The sequence below is a fragment of the Podarcis bocagei genome, assembly GCF_964188305.1.
Source record: "Podarcis bocagei genome assembly, chromosome: 14".
NCBI lineage: Eukaryota > Metazoa > Chordata > Lepidosauria > Squamata > Lacertidae > Podarcis > Podarcis bocagei.
Window position 1 is genome coordinate 26,368,406 of NC_138139.1, and position 27,508 is coordinate 26,395,913.

The 27,508-nt window shown below is 42.8% G+C and overlaps 1 protein-coding gene across 3 annotated transcripts; it reads left to right on the top strand.

Moving 5' to 3' along the window:
- CLPX (caseinolytic mitochondrial matrix peptidase chaperone subunit X) lies at positions 1–27,223 on the top strand. 3 transcript variants are annotated; one of them, XM_081171149.1, is made up of 14 exons: positions 1–214; positions 3,101–3,225; positions 4,458–4,575; positions 13,823–13,977; positions 14,495–14,654; positions 16,000–16,041; positions 17,410–17,586; positions 18,721–18,885; positions 19,111–19,199; positions 19,938–20,102; positions 21,807–22,106; positions 22,396–22,488; positions 24,116–24,222; positions 25,420–27,223. In XM_081171149.1, exons 1-14 carry the CDS (start codon positions 145–147, stop codon positions 25,508–25,510), a joined length of 1,857 nt encoding a protein of 618 aa, XP_081027275.1. In that variant the 5' UTR covers positions 1–144; the 3' UTR covers positions 25,511–27,223. The 3 variants fall into 3 exon arrangements, with proteins under 3 accessions (XP_081027275.1, XP_081027276.1, XP_081027274.1); XM_081171148.1 differs by having other exon boundaries at positions 2–214; positions 3,065–3,225; XM_081171150.1 differs by lacking the exon at positions 16,000–16,041 and having other exon boundaries at positions 3,065–3,225.
- Positions 27,224–27,508: the final 285 nt, after the last annotated feature.

Below are 27,508 nucleotides of genomic sequence, written 5' to 3' on the forward strand. Positions count from 1 at the left end.
CGGGAGCCGCAGTTCCTCAGGGGCCTGTGACGCCACACAGGTCGTCGAGAAGGAGGCTGTCGGTGGGGTCGTGGAGAAGGCCGAGCTGTTTACGCCAGGCGCTCTCTCCCGGCTGGAAGGAGGAGGAGGAGCGGGGCCACGGATATGGCCGCCTGTAACACCTGCGCAGCGGCCGCGCGGCTCCTCAGCTCCTCGCTGCCGTCCGCGCGCAGAGGTAACGGGGGTGGGGTAGCCCTTTCCCCTTCCCCCCCAACCCAGCTCACCCTGGTCGCGGCCTAGAGCCGGCCCCCTCCCGTCCCCTCAGGTAGGCCTTGGCCCCGCCCTTTACAAGCTAGGCCTGCCCACCCCCCAAAATATCCCCCACACCATTTATTTACGGTTATTTTTTTTTAATCAGCTTCTGCGTCGGGTTTAATCCAGCAGTTTCCAGAGGTGTAGGATTTGTTTATTATAGCCCATCAGGCTTCCATATGGATGCAATTTAATTATTATCTGTCAGCTTTCAGAGGGGTAACCTGTCCTAATAATGTCTTGCAGCAAAACAACAAGGTTTGTATCCAAATCCCACTCAAAAGTAGGCCCGTTGACGTTAATGGGCACGATTAATTCAGGTCCATTGACCTCAGTGTGTCTACCCTGGGTATGTATAACTTAATGTTGGGTACAATTCAAGGGTTGTATTGTGTGGCACCTTCAGTGCTATCCTAACCATGTATCTTTGCTCAACAAGTATGTCCTTTTGAGTTTAGTAATTCATTAATTATACTTTGAGTCAGTCTACGAAATAAGACCAAAACTGGTCGTGAGAAAATAAATATAACCATAAAATAGATTCAAAGAAACTTTATAAAAAACAATAGGAGAGCCTTCCCTTGCAAGGGTTGGGGTGTATCATTAGTTCTCTAGAATTCTTTTCCATTAGAAATGAAGCAAGCTCCAGCATTTTGTTTTTGGTGTTTGTTGAAAACATTTCTCCCAGGCCTTCCCAAACCTGTTTATTTTTTATCTTGTTTGGTCTTGTTATTTCTTGTTTACATTTTTATTCTGTTTTATGCTTCGTATACCCTGCTCAGGTATTCCCTGAATGTAGTTTATAAATTCTGGAATAAATTAAAAGCTCAAATTTTGGTTGAAATTTGCCACAAATTCTCTAGGAGGCTTTTAGGCTGGGTCCATAGTTTATTTATTACCTAATTGCTGGCCTTCGGTATATGTTGTAACCCTGTAAAGTGTCTATGTATCTTTTCAGGCAGGGAAAATAAGCACCATCCAAACGTGGGGTCCAACAATATATTTCCTTTAAAAAAGTAGCAAGAAATGCTTCATCCACCCATCCCCCTTTGTAAATTGAAATAAGAGGGGTGATAATACTGATCTGCCTAGCAGAGGAGTTGTTAAGAGTACTGAAGTAACCTCTGTGAAGTGCTTTCAACTCCTTAAATGAATTAAAGCAGAATTCTAGGTGTATTTATACAGATATCATTCCCATTGGTTTCAAAGTATATTTAGTATTTGCAGCCTTACCCCTACAATTCCATGCAGAGTTACCCATGTTTAAGTGCCACTGAATACAGTGGCACTTGCTTCTGAGTACGTAGATGTACTTTGGATTGCACTGTTAGCCTTTGTTGCTTATACACCTTTTGTGAGGCTGCTTTCCTCCTGCAGTTTATTTTGTGTTAAGCATGTATCTGTGTTGTTGAAGCCCAACCAGATGAAATCACACAAATTAAACTTATGGAAGGCAGAGAGCTTAAAAGCTCTTTCTGCAATGTGTTTTCCTGATTTGGAAAGAGCTTTTATCTCTCCACCTTGCTTACTGGGCTCTGGGAGGTTCTCACAACAGAGCCCAGTAAGCAAGGTGGAGAGCTTAAAAGTGCTCTGCCTTGTTTGGGGTGTAATACCTGTTTGGTACACAGGCTCTAGAAGGTAACATTGCTTGCTTGGGGCAGTTCCAAGGGGGTGGCTTGATTATACGTGTTTTTACAGACTATCCCTGAAACATAACCCACATGCAAGTTGACTGTACTAAGAGTTTGTTTAATTTTGTTGTGGTTTGTTATTTTTTGTAAGATTCCTTGGTTTGATTTTTAACGTTTAAAAAGGTAGGACATATAAATGTCTGAGCAACATGTTATGTTTATACAAGAGGGCTGTCTAACACATGGGAAGACTGTTTTAAGTTGCTATGAATCAACTCATTCCGTGCAGTATATATGTTGATGATTTCTTTCAGATTTGGAAAAATGGGTAAACTTAGAATCTCTCAGAGAAAGGTTACCATACATTGTTAATAGAAAAGGTTTTATTTTTCATTAATCACCTCTTAACTTTCAGCCTACTGACTAAACTTTACTGTCACTGATTAATCAGTGGCCCTCCAGATGTTGGACTCTAGCTCCCATCCAAGGGTGTCCAAACTTTTTTCAAAGAGGTCCAGATTTGATAAAGTGAGCATGCATGAGGGCTGACCAAAATTGTCAACCTTTTTTTAGAACTGCCACAGGGGCAGGATTAAACCAACTGATGGGCCAGATTAGGCCCCCGAAACGGACTTTGGACATGCCTGCCTAGGCCATTTGTCATACTGGCTGGGGCTGCTAGCTTTCTGTTCATGGCCAAAGGCAGTGAATCTCTATTCTTTGCGAATCTTCTGCATAATGACCCAACTGCATACATATCCATATTGGAGTGTCTCACTGATGTCCTTACAACTGATTTAGGAGCACCATGACAACGTTATTCTCCAACCATTAGGTGAGCCTGCAGCAGGTCTTATCGATATGGCAACACATCTGCTCCAGTCCCACTACCTCAGCAATCACTCTGATCCTAAAACAATTTGCACATTGAATGAGGGCACACTCCATATGATGAACACTTGCTCTTTGATAGCTGTGGAAGGTGAAAGAGTCCTTTGGTCACAACCTTTGGTGGAAATGAGATGCAGTGACTTCATTGGAGCAAAGTTCCTAATAAGTGACTTTAGCTGGATTGATGGTAGATTGTCTACAATGTGGGCTGAGTTTGTTTTGCAAAACAAAAGAATTTGTTTCTTTTGCAGGTATTACATGTGGCCGTTCTTGCCTTCCTGTTTTAGGAATAATTGGGACTTTTGAAGCACGGTCACTAAGAAGTATTCCCTTGAGAACTTTCTCTGAAACACCGGCATATTTTGCTTCAAAGGATGGTGCAAGCAAAGATGGTTCAGGAGATGGGAGTAAGGTATGCAAGCATTTTCCGTAGACCTTGTTCTTCCAAAAAAAGTGTTCACAGTACTTAGGTTTTTCTCTTTTTAAAAAACCAAAATTTAGAAGCTTCCTAAAAACTTGAAAAGAAATTGTTCAGCATGATTTCTGGCCACAATTTGAATCCATGCTTCTGCTATTTAAGTGAATATATTGTATAGCAACTGGATAACGCTAAATTGGGAATGACTGTGTAGAGATGCCATAAAACCATGGATAAAGACCCTGATGCACTGCAGATAGCCTTATGAATGAATCCAAGTTGCTTGTGCATGTGAACGCTCAAATCCTGATTTGGATTCTAGACTGTGATATATAGTTTGACATGATGTCTGAGTTGAGCCAAGGAAGCTTAGTTATAAAATCATAAAAATTGGTTCCTCTTTAAATTCAATACTTTGGGGTATGTGTGTTGTTTCTTTCCTGACAAAACATGTTGAAATTGTGGAGGGCCTGAGAGAGAGAGAGAGAGAGAGAGAGAGAGAGAGAGAGAGATTACTTTAGCTTTGAAATGCAATCCTTACATCAGGGATCATTATTGTCAGGCACCTTCAAAGCCTGCACCCCTGCTGAGGCCCCACTGCCTACCCCCAGAGCCTCCTGGCCCTGTTCCTGCTCTTCCTTGCTGTCACTTCAAGTTGACCTGTATTCTCTGTTCATATAAGTAGTGACAGGAATGAGGAGATGGAGCAGTGACTTGTGCTTCCCCTCTGGGAAGTTTCAGGATTGGCCCTAGGGGGAGGGGGCAAGCAGAAGGGTAGCCATGAGACTGGCATGGAGCCCCTCCTGCTGTCCTAAATCTAGAATTGGCACTGTTTATAGTTGCACAAATTGCTGTGCCGCTTCCAGACTCCTTTAGTTTTTTTTATCTCTATATTTTTTCCATTGATATTAATGAGAAACCTCTTCACATGAATGATTTATATTTTAGTGAGCTAAGAAACTTCTCAGAAATATATGAGAATACACAACAGCTTCACAGGGTGGACATGGCTGCCATGTTTGTGTAGAAAACAGCAGGGAACTTTGGAGTGAAGCGGGCAGGCGGGGATGGGTGGGTGGACAAGGTAAAACCAGAGACCTTGTTTCTAGTTGGGTGAACATGCGGACGGAGGCAGGGGCGAGGAGGAATAATGTGAAGTGCAACAAGTTTGTAAATCTATTGCCTGGCTCTAACAGTCCAAATCCTGTTTTATTTACTTCCATTAGAAAACTGTTAGTGAAGGCAACAGCAAGAAGTCAAGTTCTGGAGGCTCCGGCAAAGGAGGAAACCAGCTGCGTTGCCCAAAGTGTGGTGACTTATGCACACATGTGGAGACCTTTGTGTGTAAGTTGTAGCAGGGCTTTTTGGGGCTCTGTAGATTGACTTCGCATCTTTTGTGAAAATTATTTATAACTTAGGGTTTTTAAAATTATTCCTTCTGAATGATAAGTTGCATGTGTGTGTGTTTAACTATGTGTAAGAGCTGATTCTGGAACAGGTTGAAGGTAACATCCCAGGAGTTGGAAGAAATATCTTATAGCCATGTACAGTATGGCCAATATAAACCTTGCCCCTTGGTATTGTGTTTCTTCTGTTCTGCTGGATCAGCTCAGTTCTGAATAGAGAGCCTTAATGGTGAGCAAACAGCAAAGTACCGTATTTTTCGCCCCATAAGACGCACCAGCCCATAAGACGCACCTAGATTTTAGGGGGGGAAATGAAGGAAAAAATTTTTATTTCCCCCCCAGGTGCGCTGCGCTACACCAGGAGCTTGGGGCGTGCGGAGCTCAGCGCGCCCCAAGCTTCTGCGTGCCGGCAAGGTCTCCGCTAGCGTGGGAGAGCCGGCGCCTCTCCCAGGGCTAGCGGACCCCTGCGCTAATCCAGAAGCTTGGGGCGTGCTGAGGTCAGCGCGCCCCAAGCTTCTGCATGCCGGCAAGCAGTCCGCTGCCGCCCCAAGCCTTGCGCACCCGGCGGGACCTCCTGCCGGGTGCGGGAGGCTTGGGGCGGCAGCGGACTGCTTGCCGGCATGCAGAAGCTTGGGGCGCGCTGACCTCAGCACGCCCCAAGCTTCTAGGTGCGCGCAAGCAGTCCGCTGCCGCCCCAAGCCTCCCGCACCCGGCGGGACCTCCTGCCGGGTGCGGGAGGCTTGGGGCGGCAGCGGACTGCTTGCCGGCATGCAGAAGCTTGGGGCGCGCTGACCTCAGCACGCCCCAAGCTTCTAGGTGCGCGCAAGCAGTCCGCTGCCGCCCCAAGCCTTGCGCACCCTGCCTTCAGGGCGCCCGACGCTCCGAGAAGCAGGCTGCTATCCGCAGCCTAGGCAGCCCTGTGGGACCTCCCACAGGGCTGCCTGGGCTGCGGAATGGTTCCCGAAGCGTCGGGCGCTCTGCCTTCAGGGCGCTCGACGCTGCGAGAAGCAGGCTGCTATCCGCAGCCTAGGCAGCCCTGTGGGACCTCCCACAGGGCTGCCTGGGCTGCGGAATGGTTCCCGAAGCGTCGGGCGCTCTGCCTTCAGGGCGCCCGATGCTCCGAGAAGCAGGCTGCTATCCGCAGCCTAGGCAGCCCTGTGGGACCTCCCACAGGGCTGCCTGGGCTGCGGAATGGTTCCCGAAGCGTCGGGCGCTCTGCCTTCAGGGCGCCCGACGCTGCGAGAAGCAGGCTGCTATCCGCAGCCTAGGCAACCCTGCGGGACCTCCCACAGGGCTGCCTGGGCGGCGGAATTGTTCCCGAAGCGTCGGGCGCTCTGCCTTCAGGGCGCTCGACGCTGCGAGAAGCAGGCTGCTATCCGCAGCCTAGGCAACCCTGCGGGACCTCCCACAGGGCTGCCTGGGCGGCGGAATTGTTCCCGAAGCGTCGGGCGCTCTGCCTTCAGGGCGCTCGACGCTGCGAGAAGCAGGCTGCTATCCGCAGCCTAGGCAGCCCTGTGGGACCTCCCACAGGGCTGCCTGGGCGGCGGAATGGTTCCCGAAGCGTCGGGCGCTCTGCCTTCAGGGCGCTCGACGCTGCGAGAAGCAGGCTGCTATCCGCAGCCTAGGCAACCCTGCGGGACCTCCCACAGGGCTGCCTGGGCGGCGGAATTGTTCCCGAAGCGTCGGGCGCTCTGCCTTCAGGGCGCCCGACGCTCCGAGAAGCAGGCTGCTATCCGCAGCCTAGGCAACCCTGTGGGACCTCCCACAGGGCTGCCTGGGCGGCGGATATCTTCCTGAAGCCTGGAGAGCGAGAGGGGTCGGTGCGCACCGACCCCTCTCGCTCTTCAAGCTTCAGCGAAAGCCTGCATTCGCCCCATAAGACGCACCCAGATTTTCCCTTCATTTTTGGAGGGGAAAAAGTGCGTCTTATGGGGCGAAAAATACGGTATGTATCTTAAAATAATAATGATGATAATAATTGCTGCTCATATTCTCCAGCAACCTGATTCTACATTTTCGGGTTCCCAGTGGGTTAAAAAATGGAATCCAGGCAGTGCTTTTTTCGGGGGGGGGGATGCATACCCCTAAACATTTTGTGAATCTTTGTACTTAAGTGCATTTACTGTATTTATTTTTCCCGATTTGAACTATAAAATTGTGATTTTCTTGAGTCAAAATGAGAGTACCCCTAAACATCTTTTAAAGAAAAAAAGCACTGGATCCAATAAACCTCTTGTTGGGCACCTGACCTGTTCCTACTTTCCTACTAACTTCTCAGGAATCCTGTTGGACCTGCTGCTTGCTGCCTGTGCCTCTCCTCATGTGTCAGGTCCATGTTTGTGAGGTGGAGTTGTAAGAAGCAGGATTTTGTTAGGCATAATTGCAAGAAGATTAATGGCTTCCCAGGGTTTTCCTCCTTGGCATCATCTTGGGTCTGCAGCAGTTGATAGATAGACAGGTTTTCCTCCACCGAAGGGGTGGGGCGTGATAAAAGGCACTCCAGGGTTTTGAGAGAGGAGAGTTGCACCTTATCACTGCAAACACTAACTCAGTCCTTTTTCTTGCAACTAACAGCTTTCAACATGCCCAGAAAGCAGAGTCAGAATGAATTTTCTTTTTTTCTAGCTAATGTTGCATCAGAAATATAAATGGGCTTCCCCCAGTAGTCAAGATGGTTGGAAGTAGGCAAGATTATTTTTGTGTTGACACCCTTAATCTCACTTGAGGAGCTAGTGTCTTTTAGGAGGATTTAAGGGATAAGTTTCCACATGACAGTTGAATTTCTCACATGTCTTTTTTGTCTTTCCTGACTGAAGCTCAGGGTGGTAAATGGGGCAGAGCAGGGGGCTATCCCATTTCACTTCACAACAATCTAGTGAAGTTGACTGGTGTGTAAGTGACTGTGTGTGACCCAAAGTTATTCAGTTTGTTTGGAATATTGGTAGCCTGTTTGTTTAATTTTTTTACTAAAAGGCTCCCAGGTGACTAGGAAACTATTAAGACCTATATAAAAACATAACAAATATTTAATTGGCTAATTAATTAATATTAGTTAGCAGCAGCAATGATCACAGCAGAAGAAACAAAAAAAGGCACTAGTCAGAGCCTCCTAATGGCCCCCAGGAAGCTGCCTTTATACAGAGTCAGACCTTTGGTCCATCTAGTGTTGTCTGCACTGATTGGAAGCATCTCTCCAGTGAGTCTCTCCCAGCCCTGCCTGGAGATGCCAAGGTTTTAACCTGGATGCTGTACCACTGATCTGCAACCCTTTCCCTCAGGACAAGGGCTAATTTGGCCTGCTGTTTTGAAGCCATTCTAAGGAATATTGAAGTTTATGACTGAATGATGAGACAGTATCCACTACCCTATGCTGGCTTATAGCATCCAAAAACAATGTTGTTGTTGTTAGATAGGCTTGTCTGCCTATCATTTCCTTGGAATAGGGATCTGGAACTGAAATGTGAACTTTGCAAGAGTGATCTGTCAGCAGATTTCTTGTTTTCGGCTGCCTCCTCTCTGTGTGATATTGCCTGAAAACTCAAGTGGGTAGAGATGTTGAAATAACATTTAATATTCAGGGCTAGAAAAGTATGCACCGAGGCCCATGGTTTGGAGGTGGGGAATAGAAACAGGAAATTAAGAAGTTTAATATTTTTACAAACCAGTACAGGATGTGGAAGTATCTATTCAGCTATGCATGCCTCTGTAGAAGTCATTCCAGTGCTGTGTCAGTGGAGACAAATGTTACATCAGAACAAGCCTGAGCTTTCATGGTCTCTTGACTCTGCACAAGTTCTAGTAGTAAGAATAGTTAGCGGTTGTAGTACAAAAAGCCATCTAATTGGAAGATTCCCTCCACTCTAGATGTTATCTGAGATCTTTCCGTGTGATTCAGTAGTCTACCTTTTACCTTCCCTTGAATGTGGAGCTGTGGAAAGTCTTGTTCTCCTTCCAGCTGGATTACAATTTTTTCTGGCAATTCAGTTACTTGTGGCTTGAACTGAAATTATGGTTTTGTTACCACACATTACATATGTTAATTAGTATACCAAAGCCAAGAACTATTTTCACCCAACAGAGCTATTCTTTTGTTTGTTTGTTTATAATGTGAAAGCATGTCGAATCACAAGTGTTTCCACTATGAAACAATATATTTCAGAGCATCTCTCCTAATACAAATCTCCCTTCACTCTTCACTTGAGACCTCCTGAGGCAGGTTCAGAGGGTTGCAACAAAGGAAAGGGCCTTTTCAGTTGTGACTTTCTGCTTGTTGAATGCTGTTCCGCAGTGAAGTCCATCTGGTGCTATCAGTAACATCCTTTTGGTGCCAGGTAACAACTTACGTCTTCTCCCAGGCATTTGACACATTAGGATGATTTTGCTCTCTGTTGATAGCATGTTTCTGCTGCTGGAGTCTTTTAAACCATCCTCTCCATCTCCCTTCCCTCTTGCTACTCAAGGCAAGAAAACCTCCCAGGACTGCAAGACAAGTAGTGCAAAAAGCTAACTAGCTGGCTGAACCTCTCACTGCTCAGCAAAGGGGCCTTGAAGTTGGGGGCGGAGAGAGAATCAATTTAAACTTCTAACCTAAATTATTACTGTTACCATTCTGCCATTGCAGTCAAAAATGAACATGATTGTTATTGTTGTGTTTAACTCCTTTTTTACTTCTAGATTTTATAAACCTGCAGATAGCCCTGATTTTGGGGGTCAGGTATACTTCACCACCAACCCCTACAGTTCATATGTGCAAAATAGTTCAGACCCCATGGAGCCACACAGCTAACAAAAACACAGGTGCCAGGTTCCACCCAATGTGGGGGGGGGGGCGGCACGCGTGTGTGACGTCATACAGCAGGAGGCGGCCCAACAGAGCTGTCACTGCTGTGGGAAGGCCTGATTGGGCCTGCTGTTGCTGCTTTCAGTTCTGCTTTCAGTTAATTGTCACTCAAAATGTTTTTGCATTTCATTTTCCTTTGACTTCTACCTTCTCTACATTTTCTCCTCCCCCCCTTGTTTATACATACAGTGGTGCCCCGCAAGACGAATGCCTCGCAAGACGGAAAACCCGCTAGACGAAAGGGTTTTCCATTTTTGAGCTGCTTCGCAAGACGATTTCCCCTATGGGCTTGCTTTGCAAGACGAAAACGTCTTGCGAGTGTTCCGATTTTTTTTCGCTCCCCCCCCCCTTTTTCTAAGCCGCTAAACCACTAATAGCCTTTTAGCCGCTAATCCGCTAAGCCTTTAATAGCCGCTAAGCCTTTAATAGCCGCTAAACTGCTAATAGCGCTAAGCCGCTAATAGGGTTGCTTCGCAAGACAAAAAAACCGCTAGACGAAGAGACTCGTGGAACGGATTAATTTTGTCTTGCGAGGCACCACTGTATATATATATAGTGTCATCTCATTGACTTAGACTCCAACAAGCATAAATACATTGTCAACAAGTATAGTGTGGGTTTCTATAGGTCAAAAACAAGTTTGCTGTGGTACTGGACTATGTGATCTCAGTTATCAAAAGGCCTTTAAAGGTACAAAGGTCTGAAACTGCATTTTTCATGTGACTGGTCTTAGACGCAGAGACGGTCATGCTTCTCTTCCTGGGCTTGAGGGCATTTGAGGACCACAGGTGGAATCTGGGTGGAGCTTAGGTTGCGCATTGCTAGAGCTCTGTAGAATAGACAGAGGAGAGAGGCATTGGCTTTAGTAGACAGTTTTGTTTGTTTCGACATTGATGGCTTTATCCCTGCTGGGACTTTTGGAACACAAATCTTCTCAGCAGGGCCCAACTAATTGCAATCTAATTAACACAGTGTCTGCTGCATCCTCATGCTGCTTTGTTCTGTGCTGTGGAGAAATCTTCCTCATCAGTGGAACACGGACATGCTTATTTTCTGGATCACAGAGTGATAGCATATATAAATGGGAAATACAACCCTGATGACAAAACTCTGTTGTTGTTTCCGTGGCTGTGCACTTGTGCTCTTGGACACACAAATAAGATTATCCTACACAGAAAGAAAAGGATCATGGAGAGGTGCCCCCTCCATTTCTAGAGCTCTGGCAGCGTGTTAGGCTCATAATGGGTCTTCAAGAAAGAAGCAGAGGAAAGTTATGTAGTTGAAAATATAGGGACAGGAGGTTTGGGCAGTGACCCAAGGTCCCTGTCTTTCTAGTATCTGGGAAAATAGAAACTCCCATCTATTCTGTGCTCTGTGACTCTATCACAGATATTTGTTTATTGGATTAATATAATTCAGGAAACAAACTGGGCATGCCTGCGGCGCCTACATCCCTTCTTGCACTTTTCTCATTTGTGTATAAAGTGTGGGTATGTCTGTGTTCTACATCAAAAGGCACAGAGATGACAGAAGCTGAACTCTGCACCACCTCCTGCCTTATCTCACTGTGCCTCATTGCTTCAGGTGCTCCCCCCCAAAAAAAGTCCAAGTCGCTTTGGAATTGGAACCAGGCACATTAAAGCTGGAAGCAAGCAGGCAGGGAAAGGTTCAGCTCTGTGCAAACTTGGTTGTGAAAATTAGACCCCTTTGCCCCGCTTCTATTTATTTTTTTACCTGACTTGTTAGTTGCTTCTTACCTGAACGTCTCCAAATGACTTACAGAGCATTAAAAATATACATATAAGCAATATATTAGACTATTAAAACAGATAATACAATGCACATAACAGCCACAGAAAGCTTGGCAGCACACCCGTGATTAATTTGTTTGTGAATGGGGCAGACACATGAGCAGCCAATAATGTTGCCCACATCTTGTCTAGCTTGGCCCGAACTGGTTTCCCCTGTTCATATTACAACCCTGTGGAATTCCAGTACATATCTTTGTGATACAGAGAGAGCCAGTTAAACGTGGCATTTGTACATATGAGATCACATATTTGCAGATGCAATCAAATATATCGCTTCACTTGCTCTACATTTCTTATTCTGTAAGTCAGACCCCAGTATTAAGGTACTTCTTTTTTCCTGCTCTGAATCAATTATCTCATCTTTCAGCTATTGTCGCTACTTAGAACCAGATCTTAACACATTGGTTCCCAAATTTTCTTTCCCACAGAACTCCTGAAAATTGCTGAGGGTCTTGGCAGGTGGACCACTTTATGATTTTTCTGCCTTTTGTAGCAATTTTAATGCACTGTGCTAATTGTTGTATGATTTTAAATTGATTGCTTCTTTTATTTCCTATATATTGTGAAATATAAGAAATAAAAGAAGCAATAACAATACATTTAGATCAGTTCAAATGTTTAATGTGGTGGATGTGCCATATCCTATGTTCAGTTACAAATCCAGACATGCTGTTGACTAAAGCTTGCAGCCCACAGCCCAGGAACCCCTCCTATAAGATATCCATTTTTACTCATCCCATAATATTAAACAAAGTGTCATTTTTGAGGAAGTAACTGTTGCTTCTTGAAAGAAAAATCTAATAACTCTTTGCAGTTGTTGCTCTTCCCCATTTATCTCGGAGCACAAAAATGCTTATCAAATATAAGCTTCTTTGCATCCCAGCAAAACTGGAAGCTTCAGGTCCTGCTTGAGTGTTGTCTGTTTTGGGAAACATAGTTAAAGCAATCCTAGTAATTAAGTCACTAAAAATGTCGAGAAAAAGCCAGTTGGGAAAACAACACAACTTGAAACTGTGTTGCTGAATAATAAGCCTCTCGTCCTCAGAGAATGTTCCTAGTGCTTCACAAAGTTAGTTTTACATCAGGAAAGACTGGTGTAAGATTTCTTCCTGGAAAGTAGAAAGAATTTTCTGATCTCCTGTTTCAGGCCTTGGGCTCTTAGCTCTAGTTACACTTCACCTGCCCAAAACGTCCTCCAGCATATAAGTGCCTTGGGAGTCTGTTTGGGCCCCATTCTACATGCTGGACACAGGACCGCGGTGTTTACTGCACAGTTAGTATGACTGAGCAGTTGCGAGTGGGGAGATTTTCCCTCTTGGGTTGAGAGTGCAACACCCACTAATGAAGAGACCAAGTTTAGAGCTTAGTTTATTGTATTTGCTTAACAGTTTCCCATCCAGACGGTGCTTTACAAAAGCCCCCTCAGACACATAGAAAAAAAACCTGATGTTTTGTATTGTGTTTTCTAAGCTAAAGGTTCCTTGGATGCAGAAAACTGAGGTGGTGTTCCTTGATTCTTTTGAGACAGTGAACTGTGTAGTTTTTTCAATGCATAATAGTGGCTTGCTGGCCTCGGCAGCACTTCCTCTTACCAGGGTGGGGCAGGGTAAAAGTGGAGCAACACAGGCCCACTGGCGGAGCCAGTTGTTTGGAAATCACTTGTAAGATTTGAGTTTAAAATAGAACCTTGGTTAAATCCTATAATATTGAAGGGTTTTTTTTTTTGTTGTGCATGAAATGGCTCGTTGGTGCTATGCTTTGGAAAATAAACTGAAAAACATGAACTTATAAACCAGGGTGAGGAATCTTTTCAAGCTTGGAGCTACATTCCTTTATGAACAACCTTCCATGGGCCACATGCCAATGATGGCTGTGGCCCAAAGCAAAAGCAGGTAGAGTCAGATCTGGCAAGAGGTAGGACTAGCCCTCCCACACTCTTGCACACACCGCACACTCACATATGCAAGCACACCATGCACATATTCATATTTGCACTCTCTCTCACGTGTGTGTGCGTGCGTGCACGTGCACACGCGCACACACACACACACACATATGCAGACTGTCACTATTTTCTCCCTTCCCCAGTAATGGGACTTGAAAAGTCTAATTTCCAGTGGGAGGCAGGTGATTTTCATGAAGATTGCAGCTGGGTGTGGGGCTTCTTGGAAGGTAATCTTCAGGCTCAATTGCCATGAGGTGGGCTAAATATTTTTAGGAGGGGGATGTGCAGCACATAGAGGGGGAGGGGGGTATCCAGTGATCCCCTCAAGTGCCTCCCTGCACAGCAGTTTTGCTTAAAAACAGCCTCCCATTTGCTCCAGCGGTAGGTTGTTTTCAAGCTGCATATGGAGTGGGGAGGGGAGGCTTTAAGCCAGAAGGAGCAGCCAAACCATGGGCCAGTCTTCCACCCACATTCTAAAGCATTCCAATTGTCCCATAAGTTTTTACTTGCATTAATCCACTCTTAACTGCTGGATAAATCAGTTGTCACTAAATAACTTTTGTCTCGTTTGTGTTTATGCCCTTTTCAGCTTCTACCCGCTTTGTGAAATGTGAAAAATGCCACCACTTCTTCGTCGTGTTGTCAGAAGCGGATTCCAAGAAGAGCATCATTAAAGAACCGGAATCTGCAGCCGAAGCTGTGAAGTTGGCCTTCCAACAGAAGCCGCCACCTCCACCAAAAAAAGTAGAGCCTTCTTTCTTTGACTGGACTTTGATTATCTTGCCTTGAAGTTTCGTGACTTGTTTTTTCACAAAGCCAAACAAAATTCTGCTTTATTCTGCTTTCATAGCGTGATATCCAAGGTTAGTCATACTCTTTATTAGACCCAGTGAAGTCACTGGACTTCTCTTAAGTATGGCTTACATTGGGTATCACCCATAAGCTTCATTTGTTCCTTTAAATTTTCTTAAAGGGTTTGGGAAGAAAAACAGGGCTCTTGATGCAGTTCAGCAATATAAGCCCACCACCACTACTTTAAAACATCCCTAGCTTGTGTGCTCCCAGGATTTGGGGAGGAAACCAAAGACCTTGGTTACCTTCAAAGGATAAATTTTCCTGCAAAAATATATATTGGGAATTTAAGCGTGGGATTTTCCATCACCCCACTGGAAGTGAGTTTAAAGTGATCAGTATTATTAACTAAACATCCTTTGGCCTTGAGGGGATCCGTTGACTATTTCTTTTCTTTTTTTCCGGCCAGATTTATAACTACCTCGACAAGTATGTTGTTGGCCAGTGTTTTGCCAAGAAGGTGCTTTCGGTCGCAGTGTACAATCATTATAAAAGAATCTACAACAATATCCCTGCCAACCTGAGGCAGCAAGCTGAAGTTGAAAAGCAAACTTCCTTAACACCAAGAGGTTTGTTTTTCATATTACATTGTATGTGCAGATATGTCTGGCACCATCAGTCATGCTGTCTCCTCCCTGTGTGATCTTGGTGCCAAGTTCTGTTATCGTTTCAGTGTTGGTGATTTGTCCACAGGATAGACAGATTATTGGCAACCCAAATTATTTGATTGTTTCTGCCTCAATTTTTGCACTATTGCAGTTTAACAGGGAGTTTTTCTTTCTTAGAACCCTTTTGAAAGCTGACTTTTACTTACGTACTTATCATACACTATATTCTTCCCTCAATTTTTTCAGCACATGAGAATCAAAAGGTAGAATCCTTTTAAGTAATAGGTTTGAATAAGTTGCCTTCATTAAAGGAATATTGGGGCAAGAATATTCTTAATGGACAACTAGATTTATTTGCGTATAGACTATCACCCCTGATATAGAACAAAAGTAATGTTATTTCAGATATATGGAAAGACAGCCCAGAATACAATGGTGGGTAGTATGCATGGAACAAAAAAACTAATTTAATTCTCCTGTGCTTAGGGGGCAAAGTCACTTTAATCCAGCATCACAGAGTGGACCCTAGTTCACTTTTAAAATTACATATGACAGCAGGTGATTGTCATATGGTAAACTCATTGAAATGAATGAACTTAAGTAAATTAAGTATATTGGTTTCAGTGAGTCTACTCTGATAAGGACCAGCATTGCTTGCTACCCAGAAACAGTAATTGAATGCTAAAAATATATTAAGGGTTCTTATCATGTTGGAGCAGATAAATTTACACCTGGAGATAGATGGCAGCTGGAGAGTGTGATCTCTTATGGATGCTCCTATTTCTGAAATTGAGCGAGGTTTCAAAATGACAAATATGTCTGCTGTTCCCGGAAAAAGTCAAACGTCCAACTGGCTCATAAGAGAAGTGTCTGACCCATTTAATGCTGTTAAATTTTAGCAAGGCTTCTTTTTCTTTCTTTTTCTATAATACACCGTCTGATTACATATGTATAAGATTTGCACTGCAAGTGTAGAGTTTTTGTGTGTGTTCATTTTTTGTATCTCTTGCTTTTCTTAATCCCAACTCCATTTTAAAATTACAAATACTAATATCAACTCTTTAGCATAACTATTTTAATACTGACTTCCATTCCTTTTTTTTAAGATAAAAAATTAGGGAGGCTGTTAAAATTCTGAATGTTTGCGGAGGAGTTTTCTTGCAATATAAATTAAATCAATTGTTCCATAAACCTGTATTCAGAAGAGGGCAAGAGGTGAAGAAAGTGTCATGCTTTTCTTTTCATTTATACATTTATACATATATAAATATATGTATCGTATTACTGTTTTCATCCTCTCTCTTAGAATTAGAAATCAGAAGACGGGAGGATGAGTACAGATTTACAAGTAAGTGGGCTCTCCTCATGTCCTCCTCTGCAATATCTCCTTGCCTGAATTGAACCATGAGCAGTATTTTAATTGTGACTCTGTAAAAATAATACAGCAAATCCAGACTGCATTCATTTTCTAAATAGCCACTCAGGCCTAGTTCTCACTGAGGTAGAAAACCTGTGTCTAGAGCTGCAGTTTTACCCAGGACTAAGCCTGATTGAATTCTGCAGGACTTACTGCTTAGTAGAAATGGTCAGCATTGTGCTATAGCTGTATTACTTCAGGTTGGGTTGTGGGAGAGAAGCCCATGTGATAGAAAGCTCCAACATTATGGGGGCAGGATACCTACATATAGAAAACTACCATGCCAGGGAGAAGGGTACTGGTGGATTGCTTTCTAGGGGTGCAGAATTTATTTTTTTGATGTAGTATGATCCAGACATGTGAGCCTTCACCTGCAATCTGCAGTAGTACAGTCCAGACACAGGTTGGCTGTGAGAACAATACCTCTGTGTTTCCACCAGGAGTGAGTTACCTGTTAACCTACAGATGTAGTGGGATTACTACAAATCCCATCATCTTTGATGATTGGCCATATTGGCTGTGGCTGATGGAAGTTGGAGTCCCAACAGAATCTGGAGATCAATGGGTTCCTCTTCTGTGATTTAGGGAGGGTCTTAAAAGGAGGATGATTTGGCTTTACTTCAACACGGTGTGTTGAAGGCAGGTAAAACCTCCTCAGAACTTCTAGAAATAATTTTAATACTTGATATGTGAGTGAAAGCTTAAACTTCCTGTGGATCTGATACTAACAATGGCTGTGATGTGAAGTTTAGAGCTTAGATTATTGTGCAGTTCCAGCATAGAGTCACTTAATTTAAATTACAAAACTAAAGAAGTATCCAGTGAGGGATGTCTAAATGTCAAATTCTTTCCTTTCTTGATGGGCCTGAATTAAAAGAAATTCTTGCCTGCAATATTTTTATTGGGTAACTTTTTGCAGAGTCACTATCATGGATCTCTATTATCCATTTAACATTTAACATTTTCCCCATTACTGTGGCACCTGAAGGACTTCTGATTACCTTCAGAAGAAAATTTGCCTAAAAAGTAATTTGTATGGAAATGGGAAATGAGAAACTTCCACTTCAACTAGAATATTTCTGATCTCTTTCTTCCAAAATATTTGTTAGAATCTAAATCCTCCCATGATGATGTGTGTTGCAATCTGGTTTTCAGATGTTATGGTCTCTCTCGATTTTCAGGTAGATGGAACAATACTTGGAGTTGTCTGGAAAAATATGTGCATGTTCTGCAGGCTGTCTCAAACAAATCTAGATTGAGTCAATTTGATTCTCAGTTAATTTGACTTGTACATTTCAGAACTTCTCCAGATTGCTGGTATTAGCCCCCATGGCAATGCTTTGGGAGCGTCAATGCAGCAGCAGGTGAACCAACAGATGCCCCAGGAAAAGCGAGGAGGTGAAGTGTTAGATTCAACTCATGATGACATCAAGCTTGAAAAAAGTAATATTTTGCTGCTTGGACCAACTGGATCAGGTTTGTAAGGGCGTGTTGTACCTTGTTATAACATTCAGGTTGTTAGGTAGATTGTTATGTACTGTATTTTTCGCTCTATAAGACACACCAGACCATAAGACGCAATTAGTTTTTGGAGGAGGAAAACAAGAAAAAAAATATACTGAATCCCAGAAGCCAGAACAGCAAGAGGGATCACTGCGCAGCGATCCCTCTTGCTGTTCTAGCTTCAGCGATAGCTGCACATCCTGCATTCACTCCATAAGATGCACACACATTTCCCCTTACTTTTTAGGAGGAAAAAAGTACGTCTTATAGAGCAAAAAATACAGTAAATTACATCAGTTTTGAGCAAAATTCTAGGAAGGAGCTCTAGGAAGCTCTAGGAAGGAGCTTTACATGGGGACTAGCTACCCTTTAAGTTGACTGAGTTCCTTTTTAGGGAAGAACAGAGAGAGAGAAGGCAGTTTCTTCCTGAAGAAGTGTACTTCACATCTTACAGAAGTAGCTATCACGCTGACAGTTTTTCTGAGTCTAATATTTCATTAATATTTAGATTCCATCTGTCCAATATGGCAGTCAAGAGAAGCTGCAAAGATTGCTCCAAATAGCAGCATGCCTGTAATAGCTTAAAGGCAAAGTTTTTAATTCAATAATACACATACCACTGCATCTAGTGTTCTAAACATATTGTAAACTAGGTGCTGATAATATCATAAGCTGCTTTTATTTATTTATTTTTATTTCAAAGAAAATGTAAATAAAGTATTGGACTTGGTATTGTACCCTTCATATTAGCAAGAAAATTGTAATGGTCTCTTTACTTAATCTTGTAACCCTTCCTTTGGACTATAAATGTGTGTGTGTGTGTTTTAAATAAAAAGTTGACCATAGCATTGTAGTCATTTTTGCAAAAATGAAATAAATATGCACAACTTTATTGGATTCGTATAATGGTATTCCTTAAGTGCCTGCTAGTTGTATAATAAACCTTGTAGGCATAAAATGGTTGGGCATGCTAGGTTACCTGAATTTCTAGATCTGCTAGTACAAAAGCAAATATCACTGGTAGTTGACTCCTGCTGGAAAATAATTAAATTTTATAAAAATAAGCCATTAAGTGAATGTTAATAACGTATATATATATTAACCTAGGTAAAACCCTGCTGGCTCAGACTCTGGCAAAATGCCTGGATGTCCCTTTTGCAATCTGTGATTGTACCACTTTGACTCAAGCAGGCTACGTGGGAGAAGATATTGAGTCTGTTATTGCAAAACTACTGCAGGATGCAAACTACAATGTAGAAAAAGCTCAGCAAGGTAAAATTGGGCCCTTCTTCCCGCTGGAGGTGCTAGTAAAGCCTCACATACATTTTTAATTTGTTCTTTTAATGTTTGGGTTGTTCTTCTTATGCAATAGGCAGCATTTCATAACACTGCCACAGCATATTGTTCTATTTTTAAAAAAGATGGCCTTCACTGTGTACAGATTGTCCTTCTTGCACAACCCAAATGCTCTTCACATTAATTGCCTCTAATTTACAGGAATTGTTTTCTTGGATGAAGTGGATAAGATTGGCAGCGTGCCAGGCATTCATCAGTTGCGTGATGTGGGAGGAGAAGGCGTTCAGCAAGTGAGTATCGAGAGCTTTGCTGCTGCTCTGTCAGGAACTATCAAGCTCTAGATAGACTGTCCTAGTTTGCATGTAACATTAAGCCATGCTTTATTTCAAGAGTGGAAAGCCTCCAATCTGCGGACGAAATGTGGCCCTCCAGGCCTTCCAGTTTGGCCCAGCTATCAGGAAGCCATACCCACTCACTCCTCACCAAGGAGTTTGCAAGGGAAGCTCCAGGAGTAGAGTTTGAAGGCATACTCCCCCCACATTGCTTGAGGCATTCAAACACCTGCCAGTTTGGGGGCACTTCGACATCCAGGCTGCGGCAATTGGCTCTGGGGTGGCTTAGGACTTCGTGGCTGCCATGACAAGCATGGAGCTGTCTCAACATATCATTGGCAGACCACACTCTGGACATTGTTTTCTCAACTGGGCAGGAAGAGGGTGGGAGGTATTGACATCAGTCCCTTGCCATGCTCAGATCACTTCCAGTTGAGGTTTAGTTCCTCACCGCCTTCTCCCCTCTGCAGAAGCAGGGGACTTATTAGGATGGTCTGCCCTCAGAGGCTGATAGATCCAATGGGTTGCAGACAGCTTTGGGGATTTTCCAGCTGATATGACTGGTGCTTCTTTCAAAGCCCTGGCTGACTTGTGTAAACATCCAAATGGCTCAGGTTGTTGACTCGATCACCCCTGAGCACAAGGTTGCCATGTCATTGTGAATACATTGCTAAACCCTCTCCTGTTTTAACTTAGGGCTTGTTAAAGTTACTGGAAGGGACAATTGTGAATGTTCCAGAGAAGAACTCCCGTAAATTACGTGGTGAGACTGTGCAGGTTGACACAACCAACATCCTCTTTGTGGCTTCTGGTGCTTTTAATGGTCTTGACAGAATTATCAGCCGGAGGAAAAATGAAAAGGTAAGGAGATGTGGAATTAAAATTGTACAATTTAGTCATGCAAGGTAAAAGGGACGCAGGTAGCACTGTGGGTTAAACCACACAGCCTAGGACTTGCCGATCAGAAGGTCGGCAGTTCGAATCCCCGTGACAGGGTGAGCTCCCGTTGCTCGGTCCCTGCTCCTGCCCACCTAGCAGTTCGAAAGCACGTCAAAGTGCAAGTAGATAAATAGGTACTGTGCCAGCAGGAAGGTAAAGGGCGTTTCCATGCGCTGCTCTGGTTCGCCAGAAGCGGCTTAGTCATGCTGGCCACATGACCCAGAAGCTGTACGCCGGCTCCCTCGGCCAATAAAGCGAGATGAGCGCCGCAACCCCAGAGTCGGCCACGACTGGAGCTAATGGTCAGGGGTCCCTTTACCTTTACCTTTAGTCATGCAAGGTACACTTGGTTTTAACTGCTGGTAGCTATTCTGGAAAGGATCGGAGCCATTGTGCTATGAAATACATTACCCAAGGCCTTCCATGGCTGGCATGTTGTTGCAGACCCAAAGTGGCTGCCTTTCAGCGTTTTTCATTTATTTATTAAATTTGTATACCACCCGTCATTCGTAGATCTCAGGGTGGTTCATAACATATAAATACATGATAAAAATACAAAAGACATAATAAAAACAAGAACGAAAAATCAAATCTGTCCCGATTGCCCAATGTCAGAAACACACACTTCAGATTCCCATCCCCACCCCCGCAACTGAAAATAGAGCTTGGAGAGAGAGAGAGAGAGAATCTCTATAGATCACAGCAACTCCCTCTCCCTGACCCTCAAGTCTTCCCTGATGGCTGCACCAAGTACCCCAGTGGGCACAACTGGGTGAGACCAACTCCACTCTGCTCACCCACCCAGGTCGCAGTGACACAGACCAGAACTGCCTCCTCATCCACAATCAGATCATGGTTGAGGGAGGTCTTAACTCCAAGCTGACCTGGCATTCAACAACTGCAGCTGTTATCCCTATAAGGATGGCACAAGGGTGAGCTGCCACCCATTTGGCTTATCTAGCACACTGGATTATACTTTTTATTCACAACTGTAGAACATATAAATGCCTATATTTTGGCTTTGCTAAGGGTTGAGGGTTGTGTTTTTATTTTTAGCCTGGCGATCCCATGTGCTTATCTTCCAAAGGGCACTTTCCAGTATCAACATGTGGTCAGGTTGACATAACTACATATGGGCATTTTAGATGATGAAAAATGTTACTGTTCTATAAAACTCTTTAGTTCTTGACAATTATAATACTTTTATATTGAAAAACTAGAGCCGCAAGAACTCGTGCATATAGTGACTGCTGCATTGGGCTATGGGTTCAAATCCCACAAGTTGTGTGTTCAAATCTCGCAAATCCCATTCATAAGCCACAATCAACCTACCCAACCTCACAGGGTTGTTGGGAGGTTGAAATCCCACTCTAAGCTCATTGTGGAAAGAGTGGTAAAGATTTCACATTTTTCAAATGCTGTTCAGGTAACAAGGTGGTCAAGTCGAAATAAATAAAAAAAACACAAAAAACTGTCCAGTAGCACCTTAAAGACCAACTAAGGTGGTCAAGTTTTCCACCACGTATTGATGTGTCTAGTCAAATACAAGATAGATATACATAATGTAACTGGGACTTTCTTCTTAAATGCAGTCTATATTTCTCTCTCTCTTTTTGGTCTTTGCAGTATCTTGGCTTCGGAACTCCATCAAATCTGGGGAAGGGCCGAAGGGCTGCAGCAGCTGCAGACCTGGCTAATGTAGGTGGAGATTCCAGCACTCAGCAGGATATGGAAGAAAAAGATCGCTTGCTTCGGCACGTGGAGGCACGAGATCTTATTGAATTTGGCATGATCCCTGAGTTTGTGGGGCGTTTGCCAGTGGTGGTTCCCCTGCACAGCCTTGATGAGAAAACCCTTGTACGGATTCTTACTGAGCCTCGGAATGCAGTGATTCCCCAATACCAGGCATTATTCAGCATGGACAAGGTTTGGATTTTCTCTTGCTACTTGAGACTTGCTCAAGGCTCTTTCTTGTTACCAGTATTTTGTTTCCAAAAGAGCAGGACTCTCTCTTGGACACATTAAAACATTAGATTGATTTTTAGAAAAATTGTGATTAATATGCAGCTCTATTAAATGATGACTGCATTACCTGCTGAAAAACAAAAGGAAAAATGACTCCAAATTTAATTTATGCTTGTCCAAATGCAATTAGAGTTTCCATAGGAAGGGAGGTGGGAACTACAGAGTGTAATTTTTGTCTTGCATTTTCCAGTGTGAATTGAATGTTACTGAAGATGCCCTAAAGGCTATAGCCAGGTTGGCCTTAGACCGCAAGACTGGTGCAAGAGGTCTTCGATCTATAATGGTAAGGCTAGTTTCTCTTCACTGGTATCAATGATCTAGGACATAACCATTAGTTGTGTTTATTGAAATCCCACTGTCTGCCCTGGGAGGTGAATCACAAAGAGATTTTTAGAAATCAGATCATTAGTGGCTCAGTTACCCTTGTTAAAAAACAAAAACAATCTTCCCTACAGCTTGAAATCTCATCTTGGGGAAAACATTTTCAGCCTAGCCCATGCTACCTAAAGACTTTCCAACTTGCAAAGCCTTCCTAGCAATCTAAAGTGATTCAGTCCCAAAGAGACTGTGCCATGTGATAGTTCTACATGTTCTGGAAGAAAGACTGAGTTTAGACACTAAAATATTTGTTAACAGTACTAAAAGGAGTGGTGTCTGAAGCTATAGAGCGGCTGCTTTATTATGATGACAGCAGTATGTATTTACCTAATGCTGGGGTTCTTAAATGCCAAAATTACAAGACTAGTATCAGACAAAGATGTTATTGGAAAATGAATATGGGCATTATGAGGAAGCTCATATCTTATGCAATCTTTTTGCAAACAAATTGAGTCTTCCTATGCAGTAGTGAAATCAAAAGCATATTAATGGTGGTGCTAATTCTATTCCCATCATGGTGGAAGTTGCTTTTCTCATTGACTGTATTCTGGATCTTTATTTTGTTGACTAAGTACTTCTTATTTTAAATAAAAGGGGGAAGGTTATAAATGTGTAATCAAGTCAAAGAGGCGGAAAAAGCAAAAACAAAGATTGAGGAAGAGCAAGACTGGCAGGGAATTAATGTTTGGCTCAAAGCAGAGAACCGAAGGTTGCATAAGAAGTGGCTTTGAAGCAGGGCTGGCCTGGAATGGCTAGAGTGGAATCTGGAAGCGTAATTGCATCTTAGACAACTTCCCGCACATGCATCATTTAAATGAGTTGCACAACAGCTCTACGGTCCTGTGCGGCTCTTGAGTGGGTTTTGCACAGAACATTACCAGTAGATCCTGCCCATAGGTCATTTATGTCTGTCTTCTATTCCGTCACCCATGCTGATTTCATAATCTACCACTTTCAAGCACTTGTTTCACCTTGCCTTGTGGTAGGGCCATTTAAGAAGCTGCCCAACACCAAGTCAGACCATTAGTCCATCCAGATCAGCACTGCTAATACAGACTGGCATCAGGTCTCTGGTGTCTTTTTTCATGCCTACCTGAAGATGCTAGGGAACCTGCATGAGACCTGCATACAAACCATGTGCTCTGCTGCTGAGCTACAGCCCTTCCATCTTGTTTTTAAGGTGGAGTTAGAAGAAAGTAGCTATCCTGATGGCAGCCTTGGCAAAGTAGCATTGTGATAGGATTCCTGACAAATGTCTGTCAACTAAGCTCTCGTCTTATTTAGCTACTAAGTAGAGATGTTGACATGAATGAACATTATACTAAAGTCCATTAATTTCAATAGGTTTACTATAGTAGCTTGGTTGGCTACTGCCCTATGCCTCTTTCAGGCAGAGAAGTGGTTGTAGCAAACTGTCTATTGCTAGGTGTTCATTGGAAGAGGGATTGTGTGAGCAAAACCTTGATGCTAGGTGTTCATTGGAAGAGAGATTGTGTGAGCAAAACCTTGATGCTTATCCTTCTACCCCTTAGGAAAAGTTACTGCTGGAACCCATGTTTGAAGTCCCCAATTCTGACATTGTATGTGTGGAGGTTGACAAAGATGTCGTGGAAGGAAAGAAGGACCCCGGATACGTCAGGTAATGTCAGGTTTCCAACACTAGATTGGGTTTGATGCAAAAATAAACAAAAACACTATTTCGCAATTACTTTTTTTCACAGTTATTTTAATATTTTTTAAAATTCCAGTTATATTTTTAAGCTACCTTTTACAGTAGATGGCTGCTTAGCATGTAACACAAACAGGCTGAACAAAATGGCTAATAAACATTCACATTTTTGTATTTTCAACTCAAAGGCCAGATTTTTGCATTTGAAAGAGGCTTCATTAGGCCAATTGGAAGCAGGAATCTTACTGAAAGCTGTCTTTTTGAAAGGACACTAATTTTAATAATAATGTGGGTTTGTTTGTTTTTTATAAAAAAAGCAATTAACCTTCAAAGAGCAGCATGCTTTACCTCCAGTGGTGGACATACTTTATATTTAGAGTAGGAAGTAACCATAGGTGACCATCCAGTCAGGCCTCCTGCTTCAGTTTTGAGTCCATTATTTCTGGTGTGCGTTGCTAGGATAAAAAGATTGCAAGAAGTGCAGACTTAAGTTGCCATTTCATTTTTCATTTTCTAATGGACTTTCAAGGCAACAGTCCACAGAACTGATTCTCTCCTTGATCCAAGGGACCAGTAGATAGATTCTTCTTGAACAGCAATTCCACCTACTTTGTAGCAATTTTCTTTTAATAGTTATTTATTTGCTGCTGTTCTGCTAAAAGTACTCGGAGAAAGAGCCATTGTTTCTGCATGCAGACTCCCTTTTTCCTTTGCTGCCAGTCAGTGAACCAACAATCTGATTCAGTACATGACAGTTTACAACGTCCCTACTATAGAATATAAGTTGGGAGGTAAAGATGCATTGTGGTCCTGGGGATCAGTATCAAAAGTTCAACTGGGCTGAAATGGCTCCCTGTTCTAGACATTACATGGAAGTAGAGTCATACCTCACGTTACATTTGCTTAATGTTACGTTTTTTCAGGTTGCGTCCCGCGGCGACCCGGAAGTACCGGAAAGGGTTACTTCTGGGTTTCGCTGCTTGCGCATGCGCAGTAGCACTAGATCACATTTCGCGCATGCGCACAAGCGCCAAATCACAGCACGCACCTGCGCAGATACAGCGCTTCAGGTTGCAGACTTTTCATGCTGCAAACGGGCCCCCGGAACGGATCCCGTTCGCAACCAGAGGTACCACTGTATTTGATCCTACTTGTGTTTAATTGCAGGGCTCCAGCTAAAGATGCTTCTGAAGAAGAATACGATTCAGGAGTAGAAGAAGAAAACTGGGCTCGCCAAGCAGATGCTGCAAACAATTAAATGCTGTCAGAATGCTCTGCAGAAAATGCACTTAATGGGGATTTTGTTTTTAAGACCACATCCGGCTTTTTAGCCTATTTGATAACATTGGATCTCTCCTGAATATGATACATGTTCAGAAAATGTTGGCAGCGCTAATGGAAATCAGATCAAGTATTTTGCGTAACATCACACTGATTTATTTTTTTTGGTGGACACTTGGACTTCAGTGACATAATGTTCAGAAATGAAATGTATATTATATTTTGTTCAGTTAAAAAAAATGCTCTCTTTTTTAGTGCTGAGCTGAAAAGGTGGACTCCCCTTGTAAAATTCATCCCTTTCTCCTTTGGAGCACTTTTTTGGCCATTTATTACCACTGGGAGCACTGAAGAGTTAATGCACCCCCTCCAAAACATACACACAAAACCTGCACTGTATCCTAACAGTTTGATGAAGGCAGCAGTGCACCATTGCAACCCTCTTTTCTCAACTTCAGTCAGCTGCAGCTGGTGCCATTTTTTGTTCCAATTTAGATTTCATCTTAGTAGCAATGACATAGCCAGATCTGATCAACTACAAGCCTGTGTGACAACAGTCACTGCGGTCAAACAATGCTAATACATTGAAATAGCTTTTTCCCATCATACGACAACAATCTGGCTGCATGGCAACATCATTGTTACTAGGATCAATGGGAAGGTTATTTTTCAAACTGTGAACCAGTACAAAAAAAGAAAAATTTTGAGGAAACATCAGCCCCCCTCAAAAGCTCCTTTTTTCTACTGAATGCATTTCCTGAAGAACTTTCAGCTCAGCCCTAACTTTTTCAGTTCTAGAGTGCAATGCAGGTATTGCCAATAGTTGAGGAATTTTACAATAATTATACTACACAATTTGAGCAGGGAAACATAACACACAAATATTTTGAATCTACTTTTGTTTGAAAGACCATTCAGTATGCACTAAATATCTTTTCTGCTTTAAATGCAGTGGGTGCTAGAGGTACTTGTTTCGTTTATGATGAAAGCTGCCCTTAAAAACTGGATATGAAAGATTTAGGACAGTACTTTCTGGTCCCCAAACTCCATATTAGTCAAACCAGCGGGATTGCTCTAGAATAAACAGGTTGTGGATTGACCTTATTTTAGAGCAAACTGCACCACTTTACGAAAAACTTAATGTAATGTGTTAAAAATAATTGGATATAATACCAAAGGGTTCATTCATTTTTACTTACCTTGATTAAATATCACATGTAAGTTTTGGAGGAAAAAATGGATATTACGAGAACAGATGAACCAGGAACTTGCTATACCTTTTTTTGACAGAACAAAGGTTTACAGGAAGAAATAGACCATAGAATATAGAAAATTCTATGCCAATATTTTAATATAGTACTTTTTATTGAACGTACTGGAACCATCATGCATCAGTTTTTTGGTGCCAGGTATTTTTCCCAGCCTACCTTCTTATAACATTAAGAGGCACAAGAAAGTAGCATATAATTGTATAATATTTTTCATGTAATCAGTAGTCACTGTTTGCACAAAATTCTTATTTAAGTTATAAGCTTAAAACGCCGGTCTGCATCTTGTTATTTTAAATCTTTTAGCAAAGCAGAGATTGCTTTGTTTTAAAAGTTAACTTGATCCTTTAGTAAAGTATTTGTAAAAACACAAACGGACGTGTATGTTTTTGATTCATTTCTGAAATTAAAATCTGTACCTAGAAGCTTGATGTCCTTCCTTCATGTTGAGGTGCGCTTATAAAAGTTTTGCTGAACTAGGTTCCATTTACACACTGATAGAATATTTTTTAAACTTGACACTGGCCACCAAGTGCGTTGGGTGGGTGTAGCAACTGGGCTGCTTGATTCTTAATCCTTTCCAAGCTTGTTATGAATGATTCTTCTTAATTCTGAAGTTGCAGGCTGCTAGGCAATGAGACTAGAAACTGGTGTAATGCCTCCAAGAGCACACAGACAATGGTTTCTTAAAACCCATGTCGTTTGGAGCA

Excerpts from the sequence above, each read along its gene's own strand:
- CLPX (XM_081171148.1), top strand. The coding sequence starts at position 145 with ATGGCCGCCTGTAACACCTGCGCAGCGGCCGCGCGGCTCCTCAGCTCC. Across the intron at positions 16,042-17,409 it reads GGATGAGTACAGATTTACAA|AACTTCTCCAGATTGCTGGT; the intron begins GTAAGTGGGCTC and ends TGTACATTTCAG. Across the intron at positions 17,587-18,720 it reads GCTTGGACCAACTGGATCAG|GTAAAACCCTGCTGGCTCAG; the intron begins GTTTGTAAGGGC and ends ATATTAACCTAG.